Raw genomic sequence first — 25,692 nt, forward strand, 5'->3', positions numbered from 1 at the left:
CGGCCAGTTCTGATACTAAAATTCACCAAAACTGAAAAAAAACTCTTGGAGCTACACCCTTCCTGCACACGAGAACAACAGCATGTCTTTTACAACAATAAAGATGCCTGAAAATAATAGTACTGATTTTAGCATGTTCCATCCTAAAAGGCAAACAAAACCCACAGCTTGAAAAGAAGTGGGCTAAAATGCATCAGCATTAAATTCCTAAACACAGCTTATGGTAAATAAAGATTACTCAAGTTTCTAGGATACATTCAAAAGTGTAATTTTCATCAGAAAAATTGATTAGTAGAGAATGGACACAGTACCACTGATGAAGCCCATCCTGGCAAAGAAATCTAATAATATTTTTATAGATTATAGAAGCACTCTGTAATATAAAATGATTCTAATAGATCTAAAATTAAAGATTTTTCAAAACCTTCAATTTTCTTAATGAACAATAACTTCAGTTCTCTGCGCAAAGGCTGAAACAATATAAAACTTATATGGTTCAGATAAAACATACCTTTCATTAGAAGCAGTGGTTCCCAATGTCTTTCTTTTCCGGACATACATTCTGCAAAAGAAATGAAATATAACAGTTATCAATTATTTTTTTTTGTCAGACACTACCAGTTATAAATGGTATACAAGGTCATCAGGTACAGAAACATCACAATTTTTTACAGTAAATTTTTATTTTTCCTAGCTATACAAACCTGAGGTCCTTTACATAAGGAATTTACTTTCAGTGTAGGCTGGAATACAGCCGTTAAATTCATGAACAGGGTGGTTAGTCAGTAATTACCGTCTGGTAGATAGGTAGGCCCACCTGCCCAGAAGTAAACACTCCACTTTGCCTTTTGGCCCAGATTGAGGGGTGGCATGATGTGGGCATTAATGTAAAGGACTTCAGGTTTGTATAGTTAAAAAAAAAACACAATTTTCTTTAAAAAATTGATTTGTTTTTACAAGATATACAAACCATCGGTCCTTTACATAAGGAAGACTCACCGATTGGTGGGAGGAATGTGAGTGAACCTCTAGAACTGACTGGAGTTCTGCACACCAGGGATATTCCTCCTGGTCCAAGACCAAGGAGGAGTGCCCTGCCTCTGACAACTTGATCGGAGTATAGGAGCTGCATAATCAAGAGTCAGACTTCTGGGTCTTTTCAAAATGAGTGAGGAATCGTAACTCATCTGAAAAAGGGCTGGGAAGAATATTTAGAGTCAGAGGCATTAGTGCAAAGTTCTGGGAAGTGTTTGCATTATTGCCAGTTTCCTTCTCCCCCTTGCTAGAGGAAGGAGTGGGGTTGCTCCTATAATTGATAAGAAAAATAGAAAGGAAGCTCGATATGCAAGCTTACCGCATCAATCACCTGACCAGCAAGTGTAAGTTGGAGTCCTGTCCTCAACCTGAAGGAAGAGGAGTAGAAAGAAGAGGAGGAGAAGGTGGAGAGGTCAGTCACTCTCGCATCCTTCTTACCTCTAGAACCGCACACAATAGGTGAGATGCAACTTGTCCTCTTTAAGGAGCCAGGTAAGTAAACACAACCTGTGAGCATCCACCACCGGTCAAAGGAAAAGATGTTCCAAGGACCTGTGGACAGACCCAAAGGAAGAAAGCTATAAATATAGTCGCAATGAGACCTCATCTAACTTCTGGTCCAACGTATTCTTCGGGTAGATGAAATGTACCCAGCCACTGGACGTATCCAACTGCAGAGAAGTCTCTCACACTCTCATAAGACTCAGAAAAAGACGTGTCATTAGACACTTCTGCATTGGCAGTCTGCAGTGGATAAAGGCACGGACACTCAATGAAGGGTGTCAATCCTTCAGAGGTACAGCAACACACCAATAGGACAAAGTAATGACTTATCTGGATCAACCAATCCAAATTCCACAATACAGGAGATCATGAAGGATTTGGCCTCATCAACAGACACCAAATGATTGCTCTACTGTGCATCCAAGACATAGTCCCGACATGACACCCGCCCTTTGAAGGGTGATGCTGCGAACAACCATACGAATCATCTATCTTGTTTGCCAACGATGTTGAGAGGAGAGGTGATGATTCTCGCAAGGCATATGCACATTAGATGGAGAGTCAAATGGCTTCTAAAGACCGAGTTCCCTGTGATGGCAAGACTAGTTTCTCATCAGCAGTTGAATCTCAACCAAGGAGAAACAATACTATATTACTTAGTGGATGACTAAGGTGAATGTGGACCTATGTCTTCTTCACAGTTGAATCGAGAGAAGCAAACTCTCATGATTCGGGTCATAAAAAGTCCTGTCAATGACACTAACCAGTGAAGACGACTCTAATCCCTGTTGTTTTACAGGACTCCTTATTCTGAGTTGCCTGGTTGTGCATTCCATGATGGTATGTGTTTGGCTAGAACCATCGAGCTCAAAAAAGATACACTAGAACACCTGCATTTTAATCAAAATGAGAGGGAAGAAACCCCTCTTGTTTGGTGATGATGCAAATGCCATGGTGTTGTTGAAAAACAATACCACTAGTTATCTCAAAATCAAAACAGGAAACTCTTGGGAGGCCTGAAAGGCTGTCCTGAGTTCCAGGTTAATTAGAAAAAGGTACTATTCATCTCAGTCACATACCAGAAAAGATATGCGCCTACTACTCAAGACGATGCAACTGATAACAGAAGCATGTCGCGAGAGAAATATACTAGGAAATTCGTAGGTTCCTGTAAATTGCACGTCAGCCTAATTCTCCCTCATTCAAGAGACAAGAATAACAACTGGAAGCACACCTTCATTCTCTAATGAAGAGGGCGAAGGTGAACTTGTCCTGAAAGGAGACTTCTACGGTGATAACAGGATACCGAAGATGACTAGTTCAAGCCGAACTGGTTGTTCCCAAAACAGTAGCACTAGAGAGGCATTCAAACCTCTCAGTGCTATCCATCCTTAACTGATTGACGTATATCTGGTAAGTTGCTAAGATTGAACCAAAAACAGTCTCTCGGATTTGAACTCTGAAGAGTAGACTCCATAGAATTATTTCTAATTCCTTGTTCATTCCAGTCTTCTTCTTCTTCTTCTTCCTAGCTTAAACCCATTTTTATATGGGGTCGCCATTACGAATGAGTCGTCTCCATCGATTTCTGTCTTGTGCCTCGTTCTCATTTATACCTTTCAATTCCATATCTTCCCTTACACAATCACGCCATCTCTTTCTTGGTCTTCCCTTCTTCCTTCTACCCCGCACTTCCATTTCCATCGTATGTCTTCCAACATGATGTTCCTCCCTTCGTAACAGGTGTCCATACCATCGAAGCCTTCCTTCCTGTATTTTCTTCGGTATTTCAGCTACCTTTGTTGATCCTCTTATATACTCATTTCTAATCCTATCTTCCCTTGTTACTCCCGACATCCATCTCAACATTCTCATTTCTGCTACATCCATCTTCTTCTCCTCTGTTTTCCTCATACTTGCCGTTTCTGTTCCATATAACATTGCTGGTCTGACCACCGTCCTATGGAACTTTCCTTTCAATTTCAGAGGGACCTTCTTGTCACAGAGTACCCCTGATGCAGACCTCCAGCTTGTTCATTCCAGTGTGACCAGAAAAAAAAAAAAAAAAAAAGAGGGGGGGTTGACTTGTCCGCTCTTCTCTTAACTTGCGATGTTCTCACGAAGCATTCATTTCCTAAAACTGTTTTGTTTGCATGAATGCGAGCGAAAGTTGACCGGTGTTAAATGTAGTAAAAGCTGGCGAGAACTTACCACGTCTTGCTACACATCTATCTTTTCTGTGATCGAACCTCACAAAGAGGACCTGCTCCTATCTCCTTCAGATGCCTTGTCCCAAGCAACAGCAACATCGATCTTAGCACCTGAAGAATAGCCATTCCTGGCTTTCACAGGTGGGTCCGAGCCACCAACATGGCTCGGTCCCTTCTCTTGCCTGCACCACTATCATGATGGAGAGAACACTACATATAATGACTGTGGATGTATGAACCCCCTTGGGGGTTGTACACTCGGAGACCCGTACGCAAGTATCCGACGCAGCCCCGGTTCCACGATCAGCGCCCTTGGAACCAGAGACAGGAGAATGAACCTGGGTTCAAACTCCTGGGGCTCCCGAGACACTATATTTCTGAAATAGCATCCAATCTCCCACTCCAAATGGAGTAGGTGAGCCGAGGAGACAGCCAATTGCTTCCTCTCCACGAAAGGATGCAGACCCTTAGAAGTCGTGAGACAAGACTTCTTAGGGGGTGGAAAATTACCTTCCTCTTCTTAGGACGTGGAAGCCTTCGAAGAGGGAGGTTAGGAGGCATCAGATGACGAAGGCGAAAGATGATGACCCCCGTGGAAAACTCGCTGCAACATGGGAAGGGAGGATGCAATGTCATGGCAAGGAACAGCATTAATCAAGAACAGAGGGTTCATTCGTTAAGAGCCGAGCACTTGGCTTGGCAGAGCTGTCTGGTTGAATCCCCAAAGCTGAATCCTACGGAGAGCACTCTGCAGGACCCCTCCTATTCACCTTGCCCCTCCCAATGTAGCCATAGGAAGTAGAAGGAATATTTGAAGAAGAATGGACACTCTCATTTGCCTTGCTAGTAGAACTAGCAGGAGAAGCAAGTCACAGGCACCTTACCAGTCTCACTGAGTGCACGGTCCCGCGTCACGTCAACCCTGCGTACCGAGCAATCCCTCCGAGAACGATCACCAGCAAGGTGTGAGTCACCTGAGCGACTCACTCCTTTTTTCCACTCAGTGCCTGAGTTGTGACGGAGAGTGGACTCAGCGTCACTGACTAGATGCACGTGAATCCGTATATTTATGTGCACTCGGGAAAACTCGCAAACAAGCGCTAGACACAGAACTAGTCTTAGGGGCAGAACCTCTAGGACTAGCAGCAGAAGTGCAAAATGACAAATTTTCTAAGACAATTTGTATTTTTCATAGCTACAAACCTGAGGTCTTAACAATAGGATAATTTCTAGTGCCTAGCTGGATCCGGTTAAAAAGCAGATGAAAGCAAGGAATCTTGTGATATCTCAGGATGACTTAACAATCAGAGGGGCGGCTAGAGGCAGGCAGTATAACGTTAAGACCTTAGGTTTGTAACTATGAAAAATACAAATTGTCTTAGAAAATTTGTCATTTGTTCATAAGCGAACAAACCTTCGGTCTTAACAATAGGATAGACTCATACTTGGAGGGAGGTATAAGACATCCTAGACCGGCTGGGGGCCTACCCACCAGTCCAGTTCTCAAAAGAAATGGTTCTTGGAGAGGGACTGAAGCCTGTTGAGAAGCTAGATAAATTGATATCTAACCACTCAGAACCTGAGTGACATACAGTGATATATGGGATAACCATTGTAATGGGAACCAAAGAGAAACTTTGACTGTCCAATAACAAACCAAGACACCAGGGTTTGTATTACTCCAAACTCCTCCTTGCCAAGGAGTGGAGCATATGCTACCAAACAGCGGGTGAGATTTGTATATTACACGACCACACTATCAGAATGACTACCTTACTCACCTGTATTAGACCAGTCCAGCGAATGACGTGTCTATTCCTTAAACCGCCCAAGGAAGAAGGAAAGGTACAAGAGAAAGGAGACCAGCCAACTCACTCATTCTCTCATCCACACAATCATCTTAGGTAAGATACAAAGGTGCCGGGCAACTATGAGTTACACCACCTGTTGGGCAGCCACCACAGGACCCAGGGAAAACATGTCCGTAGACCTGTGGGTAACATCCTTAAGATAGATGGAGGTGAACGTGGACTGGCATAAGCAAGTACCAGCACTCAACACTCTATGTATAGCCAAGTTCTTTTTGAAAGCCAGAGAGGGAACAATACCTCTTAAAGTCATGTGCTCTAGCCTGCACAGACGTGGTGGTGGAATCATCAAGTGTCAAGTATGCCTATCTGATGGCTTCCCGTATCCAATAAGAGATAGTATTCTTAAGACACCTCTTTCTTTGAACGGCCTGTGCTAACAAAAAGTCTGTGGCAGCCTGGTCTAAGATGCCGAGTCCTTTTTAAGATAGCAACGCAGGGCCCAGACAGGGCACACCAAAAGCTCTTGAGCAATACCACCCACAAAGTCAGTCAGTGATGGAATTGAAAACGAAGTGAACCTGTCATCATGCACCAAGGGATTTTGGGTCTTGGCCACAAATTCCGGGACAAATTCGAAGGACATCGACCCCCAACCTCTGGTGTGCTTTACCTCGTAGCTCAGATCATGGAGTTCTCCTACCCTCTTGGAAGATGCCAAAGCCAGAAGGAAAACTGTCTTGAGCGTCAGGTTCCTGTCAGATGAGCGATACAAGGGCTCATATGGACTCTTAGTGAAGCTCTTAAGAACCAAGGAAACATCCCAAGTTGGAGGGTTGAGCTCTCTAGGAGAACTAGACTGCTCAAACCCCTTAACTAGCAGGGAAAGGTCCCAGGAAGGGGAGATGTCGATACCCTTAAGGTGTAACACCAAACTCAGTGTCGCCCTGTAGCCTCTAATAGCAGAAATGGACAAACGTTTCTCGTCTCTGAGGAAGGTTAAAAAGTCTGCTATTAGCCGAATAGAGGTTGCGAGTGGAGAAAAACCCCGTTTACGACACCAATCACAGTAGATCACCCATCTGTCTTGGTAAACTGCGAGGTCAACTTTCCAAGACTGCTGGACATGTGCCCAGCTGTTATGAAGGGACCACTCTGTGCCTAGGATTTGATCCTGGCGACTGAGTTTGTCTGCGACCACATTCTGTTTCCCTTGGATATATACCTGGCTGAGAGCTCTACCGAATTGCTGACCGCCCACTGGTGAAGCTTGACGGTCAAGGTGTGAAGTTAATATGAAACCAGGCCTCCCTGTTTGTTCACATAGGCTACCACCGTGGTGTTGTCTGACATGAGAACAACAGAATGACCCTCTACCTTCCCCTGAAACTCCTTCAGACCCAGGAAAGCTGCCTTCAACTCCAAGACATTGATATGTTGCTGCTTATCCTCCAAACACCAAACGCCTGAAGTGATGAGGGCGCCTAAATAAGCGCCCCAACCTGCGAGGGAGGCGTCCGAGAACAGTAGGGACACCCTTCAACAGATTCTGGTGGTCCAACCACCAATGAAGGTCTCTCACTTCCAGAGACAGAGTAACCATAAACGGGAGAGTCCCCCGCTGGAGACCAGAATTCTCCCTGTCTCCATTGCAGAGACCGAATATGAAGACGCCCATGAGGGACCAGCTTCTCCAGGGAAGACAACACTCCCAGAAGAACCTGCCACTGATGAGCTGACTGATGTGACTTTGACAGGAAGTTGCGCGCTACCGCCCAGAACTTCTCCCATCTCTGATCCAACGGGAAAACTTTTGTCACTGTCATATCGATGACCATGCCCAGGTAGAGAATCCTTTGAGTGGGTACGAGGTTCAACTTTTCCTGGTTGACTATGCCCAGGTCCAGACAGAACCGAAGTAGACGATCCCTGTCCTGCATCAGTTTCTCCCTGGAAACTGCCAAGACTAACCAATTGTCGAGGTACCTCAGCAAACGGATCCCCTGAGCATGGGCCCAACTTGACACTAGAGAGAAGACCCTTGTGAACACTTGAAGGGCCATCGTCAGCCCGAAGCACAAGACTTTGAACTCAAAGATCTTGTCCCCAAGAGAGAAGCGAAGGAACTTCCTGGACGTGGGATGAACAGGGATTTGGAAGTATGCGTCCCTTAAGTCTGACAGCATGAAGTCTCCTTCCCTCACGGCTGCCAACACCGAGCGCGGGGTCTCCATCTTGAACCGTGTCTTCCTGACGAAGTGATTCAAGGTGGATAAGTCAATCACAGGCCTCCATCCTCCTGACGCCTTGGGCACCAAGATGTGACTGTAAAACCCCAGGGACGGTTGCACTACTTCCTCTATTGCATCACTGTCCAGCATTTTCTGCACTTCTTCCCGAAGAGCAAAGAACTTCAGAGAAGGGTGATGCTTTTTCATCAATCTCTTCTCTTCCAGACTCGGAGGTGTCCAAAATGGCGGGGATTTGGAAGACGCTTGGGCTAGGGGTTGCTAGCGCATTTTGTGGTGGCTCGCACCCCCTCTTTCCGTTCTGGCCAGACCCCCCCCCTTCCTCGTCTTCGAGGGTAGTAGCAGTCGGCCATCTTGTATTGCTCCGCCAGTGTCTGCCACTGCTTCGAGTCTGAGTGACACTGCGTCATCAGCCCCATTGATGACATCATGGGGTCCGTTTATGTGTATTCCTCCTCCAGTGACGTCTCTTTCCCCCTTGCACCAAGGGGAATCCGTGACGTCACCGCTGCTTGTGACGTCAGTCACATCGATGACGTCTCTCCCAGTTGTCTCCTCTGATCCGCCTTTCTTAGCTTTGATGTCATCACTGCCGCCGAGTTTGCTACATCTCCCTTCCTTGTCATCAGAGCCTTCTCTGGCACATCAGTCTGAGGTCATATGCCAGGCAGTGCCTCAGAGGTTGGACTCTGTATTGGATGTGAAGTTGGCTGCCTTATTGTTTGGGAGGACTGGTAGGAAACGTGTTGCTTCGTCCCCGCCTTCTGAGAAGAGTGTGCATAAGAAACTAGTGCTGTCTTCCTCTCCCTCTTCACCCTCTACGCCTTTGAGGGAGGAACAATGCGGACGTGTTCCCGAGAGTGCTGTTGTTTTGGGCAGTGTTAGTGGTGTGCGTTCTGCAGGAGTTGCTTTGTCCTCTGCCTCGAATCTCGAGCGTGTCAAACCCCCGGGGTATGTTCAGTCGGTCTTGCAGAGGTTAACGCCCCTGTTTCGGACTGGGATGGGTCGTTTCGCTCTAGGGCCTCTACCAAGCTACTACCCCCACCTCTCATGAGACAGGAATTACTACGATAAGAGCTCTGCATTTTTGTTGTTATGCCATCTTAACCCAGACGTCATTCGCCTGAAGCCGGGTTTGACTTTGGAACAGGTGAGGTCGGTGGCTCCATCTTTGTCTCCGCAAGATGCCTCAGCATTGGAATCTACGGCGGCCTCCATATTGCAGACGGTTTCTTGACTGGACCTCTGGTCTGTGGTTATTGCCAAGATAGCTTCCGACAGGTCCCCGGAAGGGTTGGTAGGTGCCTCCTCGCTTGCCAGTCTGTTTCAGTCCGGGGGCAAGGCGTTTTCATATTTGGCTCACCTCAGTGCCAATTTATGGGCTAATCTTTTTCTGATTAGAAGGGATGCGACTTTGTCTAGGATGGATAGATCACTCGACACCGAGTCTTTGCTGGCATTAAGGAACATAGATCTGTTGGAGTCCCAATTTTTGTTTCCTCGGACTGAACTCAAAAATGCGATAGACTGGCGCCGGGCTGACACCAAAGACTGACTGGTGCACCAGGCCGTGTCTAAGTAGTCTCATCCTCGGAGATGCCCGGCTCCTCTTCCTCCCCCTTTCCAGGAGCAGTCTAGGAGATCGTCGCCTGGTAGGCAGTCGAGGACCTGGGACAACGCTACTATGAGGGTTGACTACCGCGGAAGACGAAACATCGGGAATAGGCGCAAACCCTTCCCAAGTAGGAAGAGTCGAAACCCTCCGATGTTCTCTCTTGCCATAAAACAACCTCCACTGCTCCTTAGGCCATGCCCGGCATTCCGTGCAAGGATTCGTAATAGTACAAAAATTAGAACGACACCTACTGCATGTGATGTGAGGGTCGGTCGCTGCCGAAGCCATAAAACGAGAACACGGTAAACCTGGAACTCCCAGGCACATACTCTGATGCCAAGAAGGAACAGAAGTAGCCAAACACACACACACACACTAAAAGAAACGAAAAGGGCAATGAACCGGGAAAAGGCCAAGAGAGGTGAAACATAACTCTTGCCCAGGTAGTCAAAAGAAAGACTGGCGTAGCGGCGTCGTCCTTGACCACTCCTAACCCAAGCTACGCATACGTTGCCAGATATAACAAGATTCCTTGCTTTCACCTGCTCTTTAACCAGATCCAGCTGGGTGCTAGAAATTATCCTATTGTTAAGACCGAAGGTTTGTTCACGTATGAACAACCAAAGTTTGCGGTTCTACAGCTCCCAACACGCTAGGCCCTGGGGACAGCTTGACGGTTCCTGTTCCCGCAGGAACAGACGAGCCAGCAGAAGACCCATCTGCCTCCTCAGTTTGAGGAGGCAGACCCTTAGAAGTCCCATTGTGGTGGGATTACACGCAAGTAAAGCAAGCAAACTCCCCACAGTTACTTTAATCGTATCGGCTGATAATTTTCCTACAGCCACTCTTTCCCCTTTACGTTACTTTTTACACGCAGGGCAATTGGCTTAACGAAATACAGAACACACAACACAAACACGTGTACTCACCTTAGACTCCAGACACTCAGGGCTAGGCTGTGCTGTCTGCTGGATATAGCTAGGCTAGGCTGGCCGACATACAACCAACGCCAAGAATCTCACTACCCAAGACATACAAACACCAAAACCATACAACAACTCAAAAAACAACACCCAAATCACCACGCAAACACACACCAACATCTCGAAAACAACACGACAAATCACACCCCAACTCCTACCAAGCACAACAAACCACCAACTCTCTCTTCCCAACCACCAACTCAGACACCAAAATGCACAACCACCCTCATCAATTTCATCACAACCAGACAGACACAGGCACAACAACTTTTACACCACCAAAATCACTCAAATTACACAATATCACTGACCCTCAATGGATAAAACCGCTGCCAAACCAACTGTTTAGTAACTGACTTCACTTCTTCTGACTCTCGTAACAGACACTTGCTACTGATGTACTTGCACGATCGCCACAACACACACACACACTCTTACACCATCAAACCACTCCCATTCATTCCTCCACCAATTTTGCTCTCTCTCTCTCCCTTTCACGCAACCCTTGAAGATGTTGTCAAATTTAAATTACCATTATCACTCCTCCATATTACCTCCTCCGTTACATTTGACGTCTCCTTACACTCGCAACACCTACACTAAATTGCTTTCTGCAACACCCAAGGCTGCTCAGATGCAGGCAACCCTGGATCTTGTTTGATGAACCTCATACATTCTCTGTTACATCGCCATTCACTTCTTCCAAACCACTTTCATTCAAATTCCCATCATCTCCCTCACTACTATCCTCCCAAATCTCATTCACAACTTCACCAACATCTTCTAGCTCTGGTACCAATATTTTCCCTATTTCTACTACCAAACCACTCGGTTCATCCATACTTCTGTCAACCTCTTGTAAAGATTTATCCATACGATCAACTACCTCCTTACTACTCGGTGTCTTTCCCACTGAGGTCTAACTTATCTTTGTTAACTCAATCCCACATACCCTATAAGTATTATTCATTCTCTCAAAGTCATCCGTATTACACATTGTATCAACAATTTGCACCCTACCACTAACACCCTTATCATGGCATTCATGCTTCTTCCTCCAACTTCCTTTCTCTACACTCTACCGCTTTCTTCCATACTCAACCAAAACTAACTGCTGATCTCCAGACCCATTTGTACACCGACACTCATGACCCACCTACTTGCAATTTCCCCAAAACATAACTCAATCCACCCCACCCCACTTCCAAAATCTCAAAAGACCCTTCAAATTTCTCCCTTACCTTATTCACATTCATTCTTCCTATCTGAACCATCTCTTTCAATACTTTATCCCCAATCTTAAAACTTTCAACTCTTTCACAAGCTTTCTTCCACAAATCCTGATCACTCTCTGACAGACCCAACTGCGGCCTAATAATCCCTTCAAAATTTAACACATATTTACAAGGAGACATACCTATACTCTTCCGCAGCGTGGCGTTATATAACCACACTGCACGCCCTACATATCCAATCATTCACAAAATCTGCCATCATTCTAACAAGTCCTTTCAGCCAAACCATTTGCACTGGGCATATACAAAGTAGAATAGACATGTACATTACCCCATTCCTTCAAATTCTGATCCCACAAACTCAGGTCCATTATCACTCAACATTTTCGCTGGCTTACACACACACATAAGCAACATCACTTGACCCACCATTCACGCAACAGTTTCACTCCTCTTACCTTTGATGGGAACCACATAGGCAAATTTACTCATGTGATTCACCATCACAATCATCCCTGTGTCCTCTCGCAGTCCTAGGCAAAGAAACACAACCAATCACTAGTATTTCAAACAGCTCTTTCATCTGCAATCACAACACGGGTGGACTCGCATGCACACTCTGATACTTACCCCTCTGACAGTCTTCACATGTGACAGCTAATCCATACAAATCTTATTCAACCCAGGCGCATACAATCTCTCTCCCGTGCATTCCCATAACTTATTTTTCCCCATATACCCAAACCAATCATGCACCAACAAACATACTCACAACTGACTCAACAGAAAACACCAGCACATACACTTCCCTATCATACACCCCTTCCTGATGTAAAATGTACACTATGTTTTTACACACTACAAACTGCTTAGCAACCCTCTTATATACATCCAGCTCACATGGCCAATCTTCCACATGCACTGCTCCCAAACACATTGTCGCAACATACCTATCTCCAAGCACTTACCTTGCATTTCCTCAATCTCTTCCTCACTCAACAAAACACTCTCACTCCTAGCAATATCAATCATACCCACAAAGTTCGCTACAAATACATTACTATCTAAACCCCTTTCTAAGAATTCTGTTTTCTATATCTACACCTACATCATGCATTCTCAACAAATCTATCCCTACCAAAAAGCAAGCTGGCATATTTTCTTCTTCTATAAATATAAACCTAGCGTTTAACTGTACCTCTTCCCATACTTAAACACTTCCTTGTCCTAACCCATGTTTGTTCCTCCACTGTATACAAACCTTCCGTCCTTTACTTAGGATAGATTGCAGCTCAGCTGAAACTACCGGCTAATACATGCTTTTATATACCGCGGTATAGTCTGACAGATCTAAACTGATAGATTGTTTACTTCCTTGAGAAAAACCCTGTTGCCAGTTCTCTTTTAACCTTTAAATTGTCCCCTTCTTAAGTCCTCAGCCATCTCCCAACGAGGCAATATTTGGGACAGTACCTAATGAAACTGACCGTATGAATCCTAATCCGTAAACTTGATTCCTATTCTATTTGGTTATTACTTTTGAGACTATTTATTTTTTATATTTGTTATGACTTATACCCTTATATTTTGCTTATTATATTACATTTTTTATATGATGATGTTTTTCATTGAAAGTAATAAAAATTGGCAATTGCCATTCAGTATGTATGTCTTATGACATTTTCTTATTTATTATTTGAATTTTCTGTCTGCCATACTATCCATTTCCTAAACAAGTTTGTAATATTTTGGATTTCATTGCTCTTCATTTTAGGTTTCCCCCTCATTCTAATTCATCAAGTTATGATTTACTTGAATTTCATTTTCTTTTTCACTCTCGGTCTAATGCGTGTAACAATTTTTACTTTTTATAAGGTTGTTGCACATAAACTCATCATTGGGAGAGAAAAAATTATTTACAATAATTATTGTAAGAATTGTAATAATATGATTCTATACAAAATGTACATTATGAAGATTCTTTGTCGTCAGATGATCTTACTTTAATAACAGCTATCCTTTGCAGCATCGCCTGTTTGTAAATTTTCGGAATGCTTAACTGCATTTGCCCGTTTCACAGCGTGCTTTCTGTAGGAATAAATTTCCCTACTGACTATTGTTAAAGCAAAAAGTAATTCTTTTTGGCGCTAGAGTTCTCAGCTAGACCGGGCGGTGGGGCTTATACAAAGGGTAGCTTAAGAGATAATTCCTTTAAACTTCATGGTTTAATAGGCTTGGCCCACCTGCATATTGCCTGTCAAAGGCAGCAGGAAAAATGGCAGCATTTTTTTAAACATCTATCACGTTTATAAATGCGATTTCTTATTTTATCTACAAATAAAATTATAATCACAATATGTGAACACTTAAGTCCAGCAAAACATGCTAAAAACTTTAAACTACCGATTTATTGATTCATGTGTTATAAAGTAAGGTATTTAAAACTGGATACTGGCAAATGTGGCAACAGGGTTTTTACCCAAAGACGAAAACAATCTACCAGTTTAGATCTGTCGAACAATAGTAACTACTGGGCCTGTAGTTACCTGCCCGGCGGTGGGGAAGCACCACCTCCCCACCAGCTCACTGAGTCGTCACTTTGATTACAGCCGGCAGAGAGGAAAGACTTCTCTCTTTCACTCTTGCTGGCTTGCTGAAATTTTTCATAACATTCTTTTTCTCTTTCTAGCTGAATGTGAGTATATCTGACAATATGGTTATGCATTCCTGCCCTGGTGTCCCGGGCCGTAGGTATGGGACTTTCATGAGCAGGATTGATAGAGACCCTCACTCTCACTCCCTTTGTCCTTCTTGCTGGGCGCATTCCTGTACATCGGAATCCACCTGTGAGGAGTGTCGTACCTGGTTGCCTGCCCAGCGGGTTGAGTATCACCGGCAGAAAAGTAAGAAGAAGAAAAGGGATTCTTTGCCTTTAAGTTCTTACTTGAAGACTAAACGACCCAGACCTTCTGCGTCCTCGTTGGGGACTCGTCTTTCAGGACGTTTGCCGTCTCACTCCTCCGGGAGCGAAGCGCATAAGAGCAACATTTTAACTCCTGGCTATCCTTTGAAAGAGCGAGACCTGCTCGTTTCCCCTGGTGAAACGGGAAGGTCAGGCCCTTTTAAGGATAAGCCTTGTTTTTCAACACGTGTTGACAATGCCCTTCGTGCTTTGTGGCCTTCGTTGGGACTTCCTGGCCTGCTGTCGAAGGAAAGACTTTTGTCGGCAATCTCCTCTGGGGCTGCATCTTCCTTTTTAGTCTCCTCGGAGGAGTCGGCCTCATCCTCCAGTGCTGTTAAGGAAGACGCCCTTCCCTCTGCAGCGCAGCCCCCAGATCCCTCCCCTGCTGAGGCTCTTTTTGACGCTGACCAGGTCCGTCCTCCTTTCTGCCCACCCTCGGGGATGCGGGCTCTGCAGCTTTCCCTTGTCCCTGGACGAGGTCCTTAGACTGCTCCTGACACGCCTTCTTTGAGAGCCAACACTGACTCTCAGAAAAGTAGTAAAGACACTTTTCAGAGACGTGCTGACACCCGCTCTCCTTCAAGAACTTCCAGACCTTCACGCGTGAGCTCTTCGGCTTTGTGTGATGCTACGGCACGCACAAAGGAGTATGATTTACTCTCCTCCACAATGCTCAATGCTACGGTACCCGCACAGGAGGCTTCGCTAATGGAACGCTCCCCTGCAATACGTGATGCTTTGGCACGTGCACAGGAGCCTTCATTAGAAAGAGGTCACAGAGAAACTCTCTCTTCCTCTCGGGGACAACGTGCCCCCACCTTCTACACTGCAGCGAGAACTACTTCCTGATGTGCACCATTCATTTGCGCGCTGTGTTACTCCTGGACAGCGTGCTCCGACAGCACGCGCGACTGCGCATGCTTCCTTTAGACAGCGCTCACCTGTAACGCACGTTACCCAATGCGCTGTTTCACCGCTGCCTCAGCAACAAAGTAAGCACTCACCGAGACCCGTTACTGCCCGTGTGCGTCAAAGCGCATCAATAGAGCGTTTTTCTAAACACTCCAGCAGGCGCTCTCGGTCTCCAGTATCACGCCCCAGACACACTCCTCCTTCGGAACGCTTTTCTCCGTCTACACACGCAACAAGACTCACAATTTCACCTGTAGAGCGTCAACGCTCTCCAGTGTATTCTAACACGTGCGGCTCTAGGCGTTCTCCCGTGCACAAATTTGTGCGCCATTCGCCTGCTGTAATCACTATCACCACCTGTAAAAGAAAGAAAATATGATTTAAAGTAATAAGGATACTCCTCTTGCATCCAAGGCTACCGCCCTCCGAAATGAGAGATCCCCCAAACACCAACACCACATGGCCCCTCTTCTATCTTCATCCAATAGCTAGCAAATGGACAAAGGAGAAGAATTACCAGAAGAAACAAAGGACAAACCTCCGAAGTTCCCCTCGACAATTTCCAAAGCGTAAGCATAAATTTCGGATTAATACATGTCTCGTCCTAACGTTAAAGGGCGAAAATATGTAGTACTAATAAGATGTCAGCATACCTTTGCCACCAACCCTTAACACAAAGTAGAAAGGCCGCTATTAAGGCTATCACAAAACGTGGGTTTGCATATTAATTATTAAATTCAATTAATTAATATCAAGAAGTATATACATTCAAAAAAATTAAAAATTTAAGATCTAACAGGAAAATTATTAATGGTTAGTTTACAAGAGCTCACAAAAATACGTCATCGGAAGAGGCCCAAAAGCAAAAGTGGAGTGTTTACATACAGGCAGGTGGGCCTACCAGACAGTAGTTACTGCCTAACCACCTAGTTCAAGAATTTAACGCCCATAAATCCAGCCTACACTGAAAGTAATTCCTTATGTAAAGGACCAAGGGTTTGTATATAGGGTAGGAACAAACAGAATACAGGCGGTCCCCGGGTTACGACAGGGGTTCCGTTCTTGAGACAAGTCGTAAGCTGGAACATCGTCAAAAATCCTAAGAAAACCTTACTTTTAATGCTTTGGGTGTATTGAAAACTATGTAAACTGCATTCTTATGGCATTTTTCATCAAAAAAAACCTTAAAATATTGATTATTTTGCATTTTTGGTGTCATATTTCATCTCCCAGATGATCGTTGTAGGCGTCGTAACCCTGGAACATGCGTCGTAACCCAGGAAATAACGTCTATTGACAAGTGTCGTAACCTCGGAACGTCGTAAGCCGGGGACTGCCTGTAATGCTCTATGAAAAAAGAAAAAAATCAGCGAATAGGCAAGTTCCCACGAATAACCTGTAGATATGATCCAGAGGAAAATTCGTGAATAGGGAAGTTTCCTGTGAATAATTTACAGATGTGTTCCTGAGAAAAATTCTGCTAATTGTGGGGATCAACTGTAAAAACTCCCAAGGTTAGAGGGTTGCAATTTGGTATGACTGATGACTGGAGGATGGATGACCAACATACCAATTCATATCCTCTACTCTCAGTAAATTTTAAGATCTGGGGGTGGACAATTTTCTTTAATATAACACTAAAAACCTATTGTGGCAGGTCCTTTCCTAAACTGGCCTATGGCACCAGGACCTTGGCTGGATACACCCTCCCCAACCTGACCCATCATAACCTGGGTCACTTTGAAAATGTTCAATAAACCTTACTTGCACAAGTGTCATGGGAACATTAGAATATACGTAGCCCTCTATTTTCCCAACCAAACGCTAAATTCCTCCAGTAGTCCTCATAACTATAGGTTATGAAGGGGTAAAACAACTAATTTGCTACTAAAATGAATGTCAGAAATTAAAAACATTAAAGAAATTTAAGGTGAAATTTTGCAATATAGGTAATATTTGAAATGGTCATAGAACCAGTTACGTCCTCTCCACCAAAGAAGTCATAATATAACTTATATTCAAGTAGTAATGTCTGAATTTGAAAATCTCACTTTACAGGTAAAACAGCCTAGAATGATAGACTCAACTAGATTTCAGCAATGTTCACATATCCACGTTTCCAGATGAAAATCAGACGACACTGAAAATACTCTGGCCATCCAAACCCATAACACCTAGGTGCATTAGACCAAACAGGATCCTATCGGAAATCCATGTACACGTACGTCATGACATAGGCTAAAACTTAGAAGTCCGGGGGATAATATTAATAAGAGCACTACCAATAAATATGTCAATAACAGTACACGGTATGCAATTGGCTAAGATGACACACACAAGAATTGGTTTCCCACTCTGGAGTTTGGTCCCCTCTACAGGGATCTCACACATTCAAGGTTTGTGCTGCATTTGAAACACTGAAAATGCAGTCACCTGCCTCACAGCAGCATGTTCCCTGCATTTCGACAAGGCATCACACATTCTCAGCAGGGGAGGCTCGCTTCACCTACTAGCTACCTAAAGGGTTAACCAAACAAACACTTCTAACCAAGGTAGGCCACGAATGTTAATTTTGTCAAAACTATATCAGGGAGCGCCTGAAGATTTATCGGGCAAGAGTACTGTCTGCTAGATTATTGGCAGACGAATACAAACAAGATGGCGGACGTATGTTTTGGCGAGTTATTTAGTTTCGGCGCGGTTGAACGGCGCTGCGCGCCTTACCGACATTTTTAATGATTCTTGGCAAGCTCGTATGTTCTGGCAAGAAAAAATGGCATAGGAAACAAAAAAACAATAAAATTAGTTTCGGCGCGGTCAAACAGTGCTGCGCGCCTTATCGACATTTTTAATGATTCTTGGAAAGCTTGTATGTTCTGGCAAGAAAAAAATAGCATAGAAAAAAAAACAAAATTAGTTTCGGCGCGGTCAAATGGCGCTGCTTTCTTATCAACATTTTTAATGATTCTTGGAAAGCTTGTATGTTCTGGCAAGAAAAAAATGGCATAGAAAAAAAACAATAAAATTAGTTTCGGCGCAGTCGAACGGCGCTGCTCGCCTTATCGACATTTCTAAAGATTTTTGGCAAGCTCATATGTTCTGGCAAGAAAAAATGACAGAAAAAAAACTGTATAAACCTGCATTTACCTTATTTGAGATCGAAATCGGAATCGACGGACAAGTAGGAAATTACCGATTCAGACGACTCGATAGTCGATACATCGCCACTGGAAGGTGCGCCATGCTTCACGAGGCCGATTGTGCCTTCTTCACACTTATCGCATTCACCACTAAAATCACCAAGAAGGCCACTTTTCATTAAAGGCACAGGATATTGGTACAGCAGCCGTATCCCGATCGCGGTAGATATTGGTACGGCAGTGAATTGCGCATGCGTCAATTTCAGACTTCCTGCCGTACAAATAACATAGTGTGGTGGGGGTACAGCAGATTTGTTGGTGGTCCCTTACTGCGCTCTTGACTTGCTGAAGATAGCGCTGAAATTTTGTTTAATTTTGCCATTTCACTAGTTGGTAACTTCTATCGTTTTCTCCGTCAGCTGCAATTACTTACGATTGATTTGGCCGTTTACCAGAGGAGAGACTTTGGTAGTTTTCCTTGCCACCATGAATACAGCATAGCACGATTTGCGTATTTCAAATCCTCTTTTAATCTCCTCTTCGGAGTTCTTTTCAGGACCGATTCGATCGTTCTTGACCTAAGTATAAACAATTGGAGCGCTTACAGTTTAGTTGCCCACGGGTTTCGTCTGCTAGGAAATCGGCGGAGCAATACAAACAAGATGGCGGACGGTTTCTTTTGGCGCAAGGTTTGAAAACATGCGTATTGTCAGCAAACCCTAAAAACCTATAAAAACGGTAATGGGGGACCCTTTTGGGAAGCGAGGTTTTTGGGTGGGGGGAGAACACACGAGTTTTGGTTAAAAGTTAATGAAAACGGTAAGGGGGGACCTATTGGGAAACCGGGCAAAATGGTGTTACGCGGCCCGGGCAACTAAACTGTAATCAACCCGTCAAATGTATTCCAACGCGTTTAGTACGAGCCCTGGAGGGTTCATTACAGTCGTCCGAATAAATATACTCAAAATTCTTTTTGAGGTGGTAAAACTGCATAGAAAAACCGCAACTGCCATAGCCTAGGCCACCGAGGAATAATAATATAAATCTACCAACAATTTTTGAAAGTTTGAGTCTTCATAGATATCTATGGCTTCTTTCAGCTCGTTAGAGCCTGAAAACATTTGTTTTTCGCCGAAAACTAATGTATTACTCTGTGGTTTATGCTGTCCCGTTGCCATTTTTCTTGCTGACTGATATCCCCGAGGCGGTAAACAAGGGTTCGTGCATGCGCAATTCACTGCCGTACCAATATCTACAGCGATCGGGGTTTGGCCGCCGTACCAATAACCAGTTGGTTCATTAAAAAGATAAGTAGGGTAAACCATCACAGCAGGCCAAACAGGCCACCTACAATCAACGCTTGCCACCCTCCGAAAAAGTACATTATAACGCGTCCTGACACCAGAGATGGGCATCAGTCGCGACTTGTTGTTGGTGAGAAACGGAGCTAAAGACCTCTACTCTCCTTTCAAAGTAAGTATTTTCTCCAAAGTTAGAAATTAAGGCCAAATTTTAAGATTTAAACAGAGGGTAGTGAAAAGGGTGGCTACGGCAGTGGAAATCTCACCAAAATGCTTTAGAAATTTTTACTTACAACTAAAAATGTTTCGAAGATTGACGCCATCTTGATGTTTACGGAGTCGCTTGTGTCAACAAACTTCCCATTTCCTGTGCTAAATCTGAACACCACTTGTACCCATAGACGCTGGGGCACTTTCATCACAACAATCGTAAACCCAACCTCTTACCAGCACTTATTCAAGGGGACTACGGCATTCTTTGCGGCGTTTTGCGCTCTTCAATTGTTTATCAGTGTTGTCAATTGGTATGTGTTTACCCTCCAAACTAGGTATGACTTACACAAAACCGGGGAAATAAGTGAAATTAGCATAGATTTGTATTATATATACGTACGTATTACAGCAATTTTATCATTACTGCATTACTATGACAACTAGAATTCATCGAAACAGTTTGTAAATGCATCGGCGTATGTGTGACGCTCCACTAGATTGGCAACGATGAGTCATTTTTCCTCACGTCGTCTGCTCGTAAGTATACATCCGAAACATTTGTAATTTTGGGGGGTTAATTTGGTTGCAAAAAAGGGATAATAGACATGAATTAAATAAACATTTTGAAGTAAAGTTAAACTAAATATTGAGTAAAGTAAACAATTAAGGGAATAAAGCTTTGCATCTCATAATCAGTGTTGCCGTCTGCTACTCGTAACTGTGTTTGCGGAGTGAGTGCTTAGGAACCAGGAACCACAGCGTGGTTGAAGTGCACTGTGGAGTGAATTAAGACCAAAATGTGTATAATTACAATCAAATAAGCACTGTGGAGTTTCAGTTGTGATGGCAGTAAGGATAAAAACCACCGATTACAAGGTAAGAATGAATTCAGTTCCAACCATAACCCCGGGAATAACAAGTTTCATACTTTCACTAATATAGGCAACAAAATGTTGTTTTATTGTGCTGATTACAACTGCAATCTCGAGTAAGATCAATAAACGTTACATATATACGCTAACATTGTTCAAATGAGTGCTGGGAAGGCTGGGGAAAGATGGTGGCCGTCACTGATGAGAACCTTCCATGCAAAACGTAGCCGCCATATTGGATTTCAAAACTGCCTTGAAAACATATTTTACGAAGAGCTCACATGCTTATTTTAGTTGGTATGGGGCTTTCATATATCACATTATGTTGACGAAACTTCAGTCTTTTAAATGGTATGCTTAGAGTTGCAATTGTATTTTTGTTTCACCAATTAAATATCGAGTGAATAAGACCCGTCCACCGTGATGAGGGTTGGCCTGCCGTGGTGTTCTACCCTAATGACTTTTCATCATTACACAAGACACCCAAATCCAGCAATGTGACCAGATTGGCTGCGGCAAATTGAAAAAAATGTTTGGGATAAGATGCAGACACAGCCATGTTGGGAAGCCAGGAGAGACTGAGGCCGCATGGTGCATTGGGTCGGGGCACGAGGTTGTCAGCTGTTTCAGGTGGAACTACTTACCTTGGCGGAGGAATTGGTGGCCAGGGCAGAAGGAGTTACGAGGCCTGCCCGACGAATCTGCAAACTAGCCACCCGACAAAAATGCAGGTAAATCTAGGTAATAACTCCATGGCGGGTATCTCTTTGGAAATTATAGTTTCGTGTAGTATTGGGGTTAATTATTAAGAATTTGCCATTATTTTTAGGGGGTTGACTGTAATTAACCCCCACGAGCCAGTACTAGCCAATGTGAAATACACACTCCAATTGTTGGTGGCTGTCATACTATTCACTGGAATGTTCCTTGCAGTCCGTGCGGAGTTATTGCCTTGAATTACCTTATTCTTCTTGAATGTTGATACATTTGTATCTCCTACTAGGGTAAAAAACCGCATGGTACAGGGGTGGACCATGTACAATCAATGTGTACAACCCCAAGAAAAGTACATTATAACACGTCCTGACACCGAGTAGAGGTCTTTAGCTCCATTTCTCACCAACAACAAGTCGCGTCTGATGCCCATCTCCAATGTCAGGACGCATTAGGTACCTAGTAATGCATTTTTTTGGGGTTGTACACATTGATCGTACATGGTCCACCCCTGTACCATGCGGTTTTTTACCCTATATAGCCTAGTAGACTATTTACTTAGTTTTTAATTTTAGGATAGGGCAAAGTGGGATCTCATCCTTTAGAACTTTCTTCTAGCCTACAAGGTAGGTACCCACTTCCTCTTCCTAATGAACATCATCTCTTAAGAAGTCAATTGCCAGTCGACGGCCTTTGAACCTGAAGAGGGAGGCAAGAAGCTATGGTTAAGTTTGGGGGCGGCGCTCTTAGGGAGGGAGGGAGGGATGGGTTCTCGAGACGAGAATGAGACGCCAGGCCAGACACGGCCGTTCTGCTTCTGGTCAGAGCCTGACGACTAAGATAACGCCCTGCTGCCATTGTCACGAGGGTTCGTTCTTGCCACTGATCACCTTAGCCTGACTGTCTCCCTTGTTAATAGACACAGGTAGGCAATAATCACTGGCCGTGGTTTGCCGCGAGAACCAAACCACAAGCAGACTAGCCTACGGAAGCAGAGGTACCCGAGAAGTCTTAGTCGATACGGAGGCAATAAAACTCCTAGACAACCAGTGCTTCATCGCACGAACCTCCTCAATAAAGGTCCTTTTAGTTTCCTTTACCTGAAAAGAAGATTGACGAGCGAGGCGTTTACGAAATGGATTCACAAAACGCAGGATCGTCGAAGAGTTCTTGTTGTTGTCTTCGTTAGTAGTTGGTGACGGGATTGTGGCCCGTTCACTACCTATAGTAACTGCCGACAGTCTTCTTCTTGAAATTGCCAAGTGGCTGCTGATGATCGCTATAGAACAACAACTTTTCTTCCGTTCTTACAACAGTTTTTGTATGATGAAAGAAAAGTTACCGTTGCATCAGAGCAATTCAACCAAAACGCACTACTGAGCAATGAGAAACGAAGTAAACTTTTATTGATAAGAAGGAAAAACAACTCAAGAAACCCAGGGGATATTCGCTAAATATCAATGGTAATCCAGTTCTGATTGATGATAATGTACATTGGTATGTTACCGTTCATTAGTACTCAAATCAGTGATATTGTAAAGGTTACTGATCAGTATCTTAAAAATATTGCCTTTGTTAAAAATGCATATCTTGATAAATGTTCTGTAAAATATAGATTGTGGCGCAAAAAGAGAAGATTTTTATTATAGATTATTTGGGATAAAAGTTTGAACATTTAAGATTTTTATTATAGATTATTTTGGATAAAAGTTTGAAAATTTACTTCTTATGCTGTATAAATCTCAGAATATCTTTTGTATGGTAAGTCATGGTCTAGATAAGTTAAGTCTACGTACCGCGCATTGCATCTTTGGTCGAGTGGTACTTGGAGAAAAAAAAAACGTAATAACTGCAGCCTTGAAGGTAGTGTACTGATATTTTGGGGATTAGTGATTGATTGGTGTAAATATCTCTCTTTGGTCTTTCGTCAAAACATTTTTCGACCACTTTCAACTGAGACAGAAGACTTTATAGGGACGATTTCAAAACCCCAGTGCCTTTACTTAGTCACTCGTGATGAACTGAATTATAACTTTTGTAAAGTTGTATCTGACGCAGAATATCCATATTCTAGAACAGACACGACAGCTACTTCGTAATGTCAGTGTTCCTCTGTCAACACACCAATTTGCACGATAATTTTTTTTTTTTTTATCATATATAATGCATTTTTGCACTTGGCTTTTATATTGCCTGAATGGGACTTCCAGCTCGGGTGTCGACAGTAGTAATGAGTGCGAGGTAATTATTTTACCACCTCACATTCTATAGCACATAACCGATGAGGGTCATACGTCTGTTTCAACTATAGCATGTTTGATGCCGAGTATAGTGACTTACAGGAAAATCGTACATATAAATTTTATTTGATATTCCTGTTAGTAGTTGACTACTGATATTTAATGCCAGTGTGAAGGGTTTTACTGCATTTTACAGGACCCACTTGCCTTTGAAGCTCCATTGTAAATGGAAAGTCTTAGAATAAATATCAATTCATACTTGGAATGTACGGTTTGTTACGAAAGTTTTCGATAAATCTTGGCAAATGCCCAAAGATTGTTTTTAATAATAAGTATTTACATGTAGTATCATAAGTTTATCGTGTATCAAAGAAATTAGAAATTGTTTGTTGGTGTTCACTTCCTCTACGTATGTGACCCTCCTCCCAGATGGGATGTGAATTTTCAAGGATGCCCCGTACGGGTGGTGCATCTACATTTTCTCCAATAATTCACACAAGGAACTTGTTAGGGAAATTAGTCTATATAAAGATGCGTCTGTTCTATTTTTGACAATTTTTTGTTGCGACAAATATTAAAATGTTGCTCGTATGCGGGCAGCACTGTCTAGTACATCACTTGGGCATTTTCTATATAGTTTAGAGATGGAAACCATCATGTCGTACGTACGCAATCTACGAGAAAAAAAATTTCTGAGGAAGAAATAACTATTAAACTGTAAAATGTATGCTTGCGTTAAATTGATGGTGCTAGATTTTTTTCTCTTCAAAACTATTTCTCCCACACTAAACTATGTTGTAATATACTACGTCTGTTACTTAAAATTTAGTTGGGTTGATTCAGATAGTTTTATTTTAAAATGTTCTTTCAAGTTCTTGTTGCTGCTTGTCTGCAAAATTTCCTCCCAATATATATGATGCTTATATCTAGGTGTCAAGAACCTAGTTTCCATTTTTTAATACAGCATATGTCATGGTGATTTGGTAGTCCCCCCTTTGTTCCTAAAATTTTGCCAGAACTTTCTCGTAGCAGTATTCCTGGAGACCTCCAATTTGTATCATCCTTCCTTGTATAACTACTCAGAATTTTGTGGAGAGCTTGTTGTATGCCGATTGCAGTTTATCAATCTATACTATTATATTATATAATGTAATAATTCTTAGTAATAGTGGGGGATATTATAAATATAATTGTGCAAATTGTGATACGAGCATGAAACTTGGCACACGGATTGTTTAACCTGTACTTTGCAAAATTCGGGTCCTGGCAAAAAAAAAAAAAAAAAAAAAAAAGGAGTTTTTTTTTAAGATGGTCACTTTTTTCAAAATGGCGCAGTTCACAAATGTTTTCATATTAGGTATCATCATATAACTCGACAAAACATTTAAATTAGTCAAGAATTTCGCTACTGGTACGTTTGTACAACAATTTGGCATGATAACAAGTAACCCAAAGGTCAATGAAAGCCACTTCCGGTTTCAAAGTGGCTGCAAAATGGTAAAAAAAAGGGGCCGTTTTATTATTTAACGTTACCGAGAATTGCAAATTCTGGCTGCAACCATTCCACAACAAGTGCAATTTACCTTATTAGGATACAAAATAGCCACAGGAGACTGCTTTTTATTGATCTTGACAGTTAAATGAACACAATCCTGTACAAGAAAGCCCAGAGCGATAGCACTTGCAGTTACCAACATAG

At 43.2% G+C, this 25,692-nt stretch overlaps 1 protein-coding gene across 2 annotated transcripts in view; it reads right to left on the reverse strand.

The window, feature by feature from the left end:
* LOC135208429 (uncharacterized) overlaps nucleotides 1–23,010 on the reverse strand; it is a 316,957-nt gene extending 293,947 nt beyond the window's left edge. For both annotated transcript variants that reach the window (XM_064240585.1, XM_064240584.1), the window contains exons 1-2: nucleotides 22,854–23,010; nucleotides 512–562 (exon numbers count right to left, since the gene is read on the reverse strand). In XM_064240585.1, coding sequence (XP_064096655.1) covers nucleotides 512–561 — 50 coding nt within the window. In that variant the 5' untranslated portion in view covers nucleotide 562; nucleotides 22,854–23,010. The remainder of the gene's footprint in view (nucleotides 1–511; nucleotides 563–22,853) is intronic.
* Between the last annotated feature and the right edge of the window lie 2,682 nt (nucleotides 23,011–25,692).

This window comes from Macrobrachium nipponense, chromosome 35 (assembly GCF_015104395.2).
Source record: "Macrobrachium nipponense isolate FS-2020 chromosome 35, ASM1510439v2, whole genome shotgun sequence".
Taxonomy (NCBI): domain Eukaryota; kingdom Metazoa; phylum Arthropoda; class Malacostraca; order Decapoda; family Palaemonidae; genus Macrobrachium; species Macrobrachium nipponense.